General features: G+C 29.6%; 1 protein-coding gene across 2 annotated transcripts; it reads left to right on the top strand.

The window, feature by feature from the left end:
- The first annotated feature begins 535 nt into the window (after positions 1 to 535).
- LOC101509350 (ASC1-like protein) lies at positions 536 to 6,577 on the top strand. Of its 2 annotated transcripts, XM_004509518.4 has the most exons (7): positions 536 to 915; positions 1,903 to 2,132; positions 2,275 to 2,430; positions 2,813 to 2,998; positions 4,808 to 4,992; positions 5,482 to 5,557; positions 6,194 to 6,577. In XM_004509518.4, exons 1-6 carry the CDS (start codon positions 778 to 780, stop codon positions 5,517 to 5,519), a joined length of 933 nt encoding a protein of 310 aa, XP_004509575.1. In that variant the 5' UTR covers positions 536 to 777; the 3' UTR covers positions 5,520 to 5,557; positions 6,194 to 6,577. The 2 variants fall into 2 exon arrangements, with proteins under 2 accessions (XP_004509575.1, XP_073219876.1); XM_073363775.1 differs by lacking the exons at positions 2,813 to 2,998; positions 6,194 to 6,577 and having other exon boundaries at positions 5,482 to 5,534.
- The last annotated feature ends 2,811 nt before the right edge of the window (positions 6,578 to 9,388 follow it).

The raw sequence follows: 9,388 nt of genomic DNA, 5'->3' as shown, positions 1-9,388 counted from the left end.
CCCTTAAAATCTCCCATTCACGAAATTAGTATATCATTGGTCCTTGGATATTTATACTTATAATAATAAAATAAAAACTAACATCTATATTTTTCTATAGCATAAAATCTCAAAGTAACAATTCGCGAATATCTGAAGGTGTGAATTCGGGATTCTCTTGACAGCAAAATATGCTAATTCTTAATGGTGTTTAATTGAAGAGATGAAGCTTCTTATGAAAAGAAAAAAAAAAGGATATTTATTTAAAAAAACTTCGTCCATTATTATTGTTACAGGCAACAGTTAGGAATTGACAGATAGCCAAACAGTGCCTTACTTGTTTGGTATCTCACTGTCTCATTCTCTCTCACCTACTTACTCATGTCATGGGTATAGGTTTCTCAAAATCTCAATCAAATGTGAAGTTGCAGCCAGTAAAACTAAAAAGGGCAAATTAGTAAAACAAAATCAACCACAGAAGGATATAACAAAAAGGGTAATAATAATCATAAATCATAATCTTCATTATCAACGCATACGCACTCATAATACCCATAACCACCGTAAAAACAGGACCTAATCGATTCCATCGATCCACGCTTATATATATCCAATTCCAAATTCACCACACTTTCTTCACTTTCTTTTCTTTTCTTTTCTCTTCTTTTTCATTTCTTTCTTTCGTTCTATGCAACATTATCGCATTCTAATTAACCAGATTCGGATTCATTCTGATTTTCCTTCTCTTTCCCGAGAAAATTTCTGAAATAACCACGACGAACACGATTGATAATTATTATGGATTGGATTCAACGATTCAAGTCCATTGACTTTCACCATGAATCTTTCCCTGCTTACGAGGATTTCTACCTTCTCCCTTTCTTCGCTCTCTTCTTCCCTTCTATTCGCTTCCTTCTTGATAGATTCCTTTTCGAGGTATATGCTCTTTCATTTTTTTATTCTTTTTTTTTTTCTTTTTATGCTTTTCTCTTTGTTTTTTTTTTTTGAATTTTTTATTCCGTAATTTTTGTACTGTGTTTTATTACTTTCTATCGATTATTAATTTATTTAAAGATACGACTATGTAATGTAATTATGTAACCATTGTTTTTCTTGTTGGAAATTTTGGAATGCATTTATTCAAAACTTCGAATTTTGTGTTTCTCATACGTTTTGTTTTCTTTTGTTTTTTAGACCTATTTTTAATTAATATTCGAATAATGTAGTGCCTTTTTACTATATTTACATAAACGTGATAGTGCCTGATACGTTTTTTTTTTCTTTCACCTGGTAATGAGTGAATGTGGGTGTGAAATGAAAATATTGTACGAAATAGAGTAGATGTTAATTTATTGAAAAGTTTTGCGGCATTTATGATACCTTTTTGTATATCATTAAAAGGGTTGTTATTATAGTAGCATCACCTTTATATGTAACTATCTATCTATGTATACACACAATATGACCACTACTTGGCAAGCTCTTTAATGTTATGTACCTACTGTCTACATCTACACAGAATTGCCTCAGCTACTTTTTATAATTGATATGTAATATGTAACAAGTACTTACTATTTTGTAGTTTGAACTTTTAAATACAATGCATTATATGGATGATTCTTTTTTTCCATTGTGGTTCATTTAAGTCAATGTGTAAGTGTGTAGTTCTGAGTAATAATGTTAACATTTTTTGCCCTTTTATTTTCCTCTACGTCTTCATTACTTGTGCCTAAGAGTATATGGATGAAATTCAAAGAAAAGTATTTGTATTTTTTTCAATTTTGAAGTCTTGGTTATCTTTGTTATCAAACTTTTATGATGTACAAATTACCCTTTGCTGGGTTGTGGTAACTTTTTTTAATGAGTATTTTTAGAATTTTTTCTGGTTATGTTTAATCAACTTGAAGTGAAAGAAATTTACAGAAAGTGGCAAGAAGGATGATTTTCGGAAAGGGGGACACGATGTTGGACTACCAGACAGATGATAGAAGAAAAAGGATTAATAAATTTAAGGAATCAGCCTGGAAATGTATTTATTATCTCTCAGCTGAGGTTCTTGCTCTGTCTGTAACTTATGACGAACCTTGGTTTACCAATACAAGATATTTTTGGGTGGGGCCAGGGAGTCAGCTCTGGCCAGATCAAAAGATTAAGTAAGCTTATTTCTTTACATGTTCAACTAATGTGGCAATTCAGCTACAATGTTAATCTGTTATTTGTTATTATTTTGCCTTTAGATCAATTTTATATTGAAGTTAAGCTTGCTGATAAAGTAGTGACATTTTGATATTTCAGGTTGAAATTGAAGGCATTATATATGTATGCTGCTGGATTTTATTCTTACTCCATTTTTGCTTTAATATTTTGGGAAACAAGGCGCTCTGACTTTGGGGTTTCCATGAGTCATCATGTTGCTACCGTCATTCTCATTGTGTTGTCTTACATTTGTAGGTATGTTTTTCATTGACCTTAGTATGTCTTGTCATCCAAGTTATTTTCTGTGAAACTTTACTTTTTAGCAATATTCTATTGTAATTGTTTGATTTGTCTGGATTTATTCATTTCAAGCTCCTTATCAAAAATAGTTGAACGTGCTTTCTCATATTGACCTCACAGGTTATGACTTATGAGTTATGCATTGCAAATGAATTTTAAAACTTGAAACAACTTTTCTAACTAACAAAGATACACATGTGCACACACACACACACATGAGAGAGTGAAAGAATTCTGGACTAATATGCTCGCTGGTTCCATTTTCTTTGAATGTATTTTGCTTTGATAGTTTTCTATTACAGTATTGTGTTTTCTTTTCTATGTTTAATACATTCAGGTTTGGTCGTGTTGGATCAGTTGTTTTAGCAATTCATGATGCTAGTGATGTGTTTTTAGAGATAGGGAAAATGTCCAAATACAGCGGTGCTGAAAGAACGGCTAGCACTGCGTTTATTCTTTTTGTTTTATCTTGGATCATATTGCGCCTCATTTACTACCCATTCTGGATTCTTTGGAGTACAAGGTTTGTATTAGTTCATTTCCCAATTTACATTCTTTCTGCTTTCTATTATATTTTCTGGTCCTCGCCTATTTATTATGTGGATTCTTATCTTGGTTAATAACCATATGATGTCCTCCCTTCATATACTTAATGCAAGTGTTTTTTTTACTGTTATTTTTAGGATATAGAATAAAGGGAAACTAGAGTTGTTAAAGTAGTTATGAGAAAATTAAAAGTTATTTAAGTTAGTTATGTTTTTGTTTTCATAGTTAGAGTTTGCTAGGTAGTTGTTTTTGAATCCTTTTCCTCTTGTTGCTTGTATGGGAAGTCTATAAATAAAGTCTTCCTCTCCCTTAGAAAAGATCTTATGCAAAACTTCATTTTTTCTAACTGGCATTTTGGTTGTGAGGGCATATTCGCTCTTGGAGATATTCTTTCATATTATTTCTTATCTTTTTCTACATATTAGTGTACTTCCTCTATATCCCTGTAATCCAGACTCTTGGATTCCTAACAGTTATACACTCTGAAAGGATGCTAGCCCCTGTTGCTCTTCAAGTTCAAGTTGTCATCTTTTGATAAGATTTACATGTTTTTCCAATTCCATGCAATCTTATCAAAATGGTAGCTGTACTGTTATAGTATTTTATCCCTTTATTTTTATTTTATTTTTTGCCTCTAATTTTTCTTGTTAATGATTAACTTTTCCTTTATATTGGTGCCTTTATCACAAATCAAGTGCTTGGAGATGCTTATTAATTAATGGTTTATATTATGTATTGGAGTACAACAATGTTTAGTGTTTGGGTAATTTTTTAGAGCAGTTACGTTATTCATCCGTGTCAAAGCATGCGTGTTTTGTTATGATAAAAAACTTGGTGAAAACTCTAATCAGTTGCAGCTAGTACCAGAAAGAAAAAAAAATAGAATTATGTTTAGGATAATTGTGAAGCCATTGTATTGGTTATGGTTAGTTTCACTATAGGTTTTTATCAATTATTGGCATTCTCCTCCCGACCTTGTCTATTTAAGAAGTAGTGTTGTACACCTTTGGTTCTTATGACATATGTACATGCCATGGAGTTTCTCATTTGAACTGTTGAAGAATGTGGAAAAATTTATCAAGGTAATGTTAATATGGGAATAAAACCTCATGCGAGATTTTCACTTAATTAGCTCGCAGTGAAAGTTTTGTGTCTATCACTCATAAATATTCATAAATTTTGGTAGAGACCTACCTATTTGATGATTGAGAAGAAATAAAGGCATAATTTTTACATGAGAAGATCTGTTGCCTTACCTGTGTCATACATAAAAAGTTAGAGAAACAGAGTCGCACATGCCTGCATCATTAGATTTACATCTTGACCATTGCATTATTATTTTTATATTTGTTTCCCTCTCTATAAGAGTCGTGTCCAGCATTTCAAATTTTGAATGTAATTGGCCAGGGTTTAATGATAAGGAGTAAGGACATATTGGCCTGCTCAACTGGTTTGATTGGTTAAACCCATGGTCCTAAAGATGTATTTTTTATATAACTTGTTTGCTTTTAAGGTAATTGTTATTGTATTATGCACTTGTAGGTTTAACAAAATCCTTCTTATTCTAAAAAACATGTCAATTAATCTATTTCATTCTCTCCTTTTTATACTGTCCATTGTTAGTTCTTGTTAGTCATTACTAGGCATGCTCATGTTTGACCTTTGAAAATCAAGGATAAAGGCATGTAGGACCGTGGTTACTAGTTTGCAATATTTTACTTTTATACATAAATCATTTGAAATCATTGTCGGTTCAAGTGTTTTATTTTCTTCCCTTTTTTGCCAGCTATGAAGTTCTTCTCACCTTGGATAAGGAAAAACACCAAGTGGACGGTCCATTATATTATTATATGTTCAACAGTCTTCTATATTGCTTGCTGGTTCTGCATATTTATTGGTGGGTGCTGATATATCGGATGCTTGTTAAACAAATCCAAGCAAGAGGAAAACTTAGTGAAGATGTTCGATCTGGTAAGTTGATTCTCTGCCTGGATTCCTGATGAAGTGCGAAAACTTCTGAAAAGAATATTCCTTATGCATAATATCTTACATTTACATAAAATATAAATAAACATAAAAAGTAATGATGTATTGTGATTGTTAGATGTTCTGGCTTGAGTTATTGTCAACTCAATCTGGAATCTGGATTTAAAATGTAGGTTGACTTATGCTTGGGTTATTTATAGTCTTTTGGTTTAATTCCCCAACTCAATGGAAATACTGAAGTTACTGATTGGCAAAAGAATATGTTGTGAGGATATTTTTGTTACATAATCCATTTGATGTGTTTATCATAGAATCAGAAATTGATTGTGTTTTATTCAATCAATCCGAAGTTGTTGTAGTTACGATATTGGCTTTAGTTTGTAAATTTTTAACTATGAAGCTATTTGTGTTTTGCTTAACACAATTTCTTTAACTAGTTATGTGATCATAAACTGCTACATTCTCTTTATGCAGATTCAGATTCAGAGTCAGAAGACGAACATCAAGATTGAGTAGGAAAACAAAAGCATTATGTAATCATAAGGCAAAGGTGAATATAATATACTGGGAAGTTGTTTTACTCCCTAGACATAACATAGTGAATATAGCATTTCACGTGAAAGAAAAATGTTGGCAATTCACACTCTTTTTCGTACAAATTTTTTTATTGGGTAAAATTCATGTTAGTCCAATCAATTAAGAAGTGGGACAGTTAAACGTCACCCGATAATACCGTGTTGAAAAGTTATCTAAAGAGTGTGTTGGTATATCATTGTTCTTCATAGAAATCACTTTTGAATTGTTGGTGATGTCAAATTGTCTATATTTTGTTCAAAGGAGGTCAATTTACCATCTCTATATTATAAAATAAATCTTATTTCCACCGCTAGTTTTAACAGTTGAAGCTTAGAAGGGAACTTAAAAAGAAAATAGTTTACACCTCTGCCCACCTCTCTGTCTCTCTCTCAAAATGCATGTTTGATGTTTCATGCTTTTGTATGATTTTTTGTGCTAGCATGACCTCATGGTAACATTGGCATTTGAGGCATAACAGATTTTACATACATTTTTGTTAGGTGTTGAGATAAGAAGAAATTCAAAATGAAATATAACTTCAGTTGTTTGAAATCAATTATGTACAATGGCCTTTTTCACGGGAAATGCTGTTTGGTTTTATTTCTTGCAGATGAAGTGGTTAGCTTCAAATGTTTTATGTGCCTTTGACCACAGTATTAGTCATTTTCAAATGCTCATTCAAATCGGAGGGAATTGTATTTATACTGATTCGAGAAGAGACTACGGAACTGATTTAAAAGGGAAGCAGATGGAGGGAAATTTTCAATCTTCTAAATTATTTGTCTATGTAGCACCGCCAGAAGTTCAGGTATGCTACATGCCATTTTGTTATAATGGTTTGACTTTGTTGAATATTTGTCCCTCAACATTCATTCAAAAATTCAAACTACAACTTTGAGGACTGTGACAATTAATGTATACTATTTCTGGCACAAATTTTTTCCTTGGTTTCCACATATTGGAGAATGAAATTGTTGTTCCTGATTGCCACAAATTTTACTGGTCTTGTTAAACTATGTTGACTGGAGGATTTTATTCTAATTTATTAAAAAAAGGAAATGTCTATTATAAATTGTTTTGAAGTCGATTTCGATAATGCCTCTTCTTTAGAAAGTTGGTTTTGTCAGAAGCCTTTTTTTCACAAGATCTTTTAAAAGAAATGTTGGCGGAGTTGCAAAAGGGTGCATAGTTGAGGAATGAATTTAGCATCGATATTTACCATTACAATTTGTACGATTTTATATTTTGGGCAAAAAGATATTTCAAGAATAAATTGTTATATTTTATTTTATTTAACTAAATGAGCTTGGCTGAGTTGGTTAAGCAATGTTGAGCTGGTTAAGTAGGATTGCGTTTCAATCTCCACAAAAAACTTTCAGCAACTATCCAAACATCCAAGTGTGAAGTAGTTCTATATTTGGTCTGATTCGTCTGAATGACCCAATCACGTATAGAGATAAGAGTCATTGGCATTTTATATGACTATTCACGACTAATGTATGATTAAAAAAATATAATTAACTTAATTGATAAAAAAATATTTTGATGAAAATAAAAAGATTACAAATATAAAGAACATAATAGTTGGAAGTTTTTAATTTAAAGATCTCAGTAAGACTGATATAAAATTACGATGAACTGTAACTTTTTTTAATTCTATGGTTCTTAAGAATGAAATCTTAGTAATTCATTTCTTGAATGATTTGTCTTTAATTAAAATTTATTAATTATTTAAATATAATTATTTGATTGAATTATAAATTGATTTCTGTCTGATGTTAATGGAAGAATCACAAGTATCAATTGAAAAATTTAAATAAAATAACAATACTCTTTAGATACTTGAACCCTTTAATTATTTAAGCGGAAGTTTCCTAGAAAATTAGCACAATGATATTTATATATTTACATATACTGATTCAGTGATTCTTTTCACTTAAATTTTACATTTTTCTATAACAAAAATAATTTATAAGCATGATAGTCAATGGTGAAGCTAGATATTTTTTAATTTTTTTTTCTTCTTGAATCTATCCTATTCTTAATATTATCCTTGATTTTTTTTTGCCGTGTTAACCAATATAAGTTTGATAGTTTTGTTGAAGGATTTTTAATTTTTTTTTCCTTGGAGTTTGACGGAAGAACCTAACTTTATATTCCGACTCATATCAGTTGTGACAAAATCATGCCACAATTGATTTTGTCAATTTTAATCATTTTTTTATTCTCTTAATACTTTTTAATATATCTATTAATGTCATAATTATTTATATGTCAATTCTGTTAATCAACTAATTGACATGTTTACTTAAAAGGTTGTCATTTAAACCACGTTTGCAACAAATTTAGTGACATGTATGCTACAACTTAAAGGAGAAATGTTAGAAAACACATTTAACATGTTCATAGTTCATATTATTTAAATAGCAACTAATTATCAATTAGGGATATAGTTACTCTAATGGAGGAATTGATTGTTTTTAAATTATTGGTTGATTCTTTGGTTTTGAAATTTCTAATTATTGCTGATTTTAGGACTGTCCCTTAAAATATTTCAGTGTATTGTGTGAAGTTTGAATTTAGTCTCATATATTTTTTTATATCGATTTTTTATTTTATTTATAAGTCATATAATGATAATGAATTTCATTATATTTGATGCAATATTAATCAACTTGTTATGTTTTTTTTTTATATATATTAATCAGTTTATCTTAGATCTTATGACTAATATAATGATAATAAATTTCATTATGTTTGATGCGGTCAACTTGCTTTTGCATGATAAAATCACATTCTCATCTCAATAAAAGATAATATTTTTTAGAGGAGAAGAGACGAACAACTGTTGGTAAAAGAATTTTTTATAAAAAATAATTTAAATTTTGTGTTCTTCTTTCCAAACTTAATTTAAAGATATGTGAGTAACTAGCGTATGATAATTGATAAACAAAACTTTTTTATTTTCTAAAATTCTAATTTTAGTATAAAGATAAAACAAGATCCATCATTTTATTTTTTGATAAGCAAATGTTATAAGTAGTTAGTATCTATGTTAGGGGAGAGGAAAATATTAGTGTAGATAGAGATTGATCAATCTTTGAACCTCTTACATATATAACTAGACTAGTCGTTTGGAGATAAGACCAATTATTTTTTATACATATTCAATTATAAATTTAACAATTTATAAATTTAGAATTTTAGACTTAAAATTTAAGAAGAACAAATATTGAACTACTCAAACTTTAATATTGTTTTCCTATATAATTTTGTATACTATATTTTAACTATAAAAGTAAAATTTTAATATCTCTAAAATTTTAGTCTTATGCAAGCACACCCTACTTAGAAACCGTTTGCAATTTTAAATATTTACTTCCTCGGCAATATCTATGTCACACTAACTTTTTTTCAAAACAATATACTTTAACAAGATGTGTGGGTTGTTAACATGGACAAGTATGAAATTTGTCAAGAGACATTGACAATAGGACGAGACGAATTTTGTCTCATTCACTCCGGTACCTGATTAATCGTGGAAAATGTGTACACACCTCTGTTTCATAGTGGATGTGAAATTTAAGCTTCATTCTTGTCTGCAACGGGTTTGGGTTTCTCCGCTCACACCCGCACTCATTCATATATATATAATTACAAATTTAAAAATTATATATATTATAATTAATATAATAAAATAATAATTATTAGACAATAATAACATTAAAAAATATTTTCTATAGAGATAAGATTATAATTTTTAATATTTAAAAAAAACTATTAAGTATATATATATATATATATA

Source organism: Cicer arietinum, chromosome 7, assembly GCF_000331145.2.
Source record: "Cicer arietinum cultivar CDC Frontier isolate Library 1 chromosome 7, Cicar.CDCFrontier_v2.0, whole genome shotgun sequence".
NCBI classification, from domain to species: Eukaryota; Viridiplantae; Streptophyta; class Magnoliopsida; order Fabales; family Fabaceae; genus Cicer; species Cicer arietinum.
Note: the sequence above shows the minus strand (reverse complement) of the source record. Positions and strands in the feature narration are given on the sequence as shown.

Coding starts and splice junctions, on each gene's coding strand:
- LOC101509350 (XM_004509518.4), top strand. CDS start 778: ATGGATTGGATTCAACGATTCAAGTCCATTGACTTTCACCATGAATCT. Junction 2,431..2,812: donor GTGTTGTCTTACATTTGTAG/GTATGTTTTTCA, acceptor TAATACATTCAG/GTTTGGTCGTGTTGGATCAG. Junction 4,993..5,481: donor TAGTGAAGATGTTCGATCTG/GTAAGTTGATTC, acceptor CTCTTTATGCAG/ATTCAGATTCAGAGTCAGAA.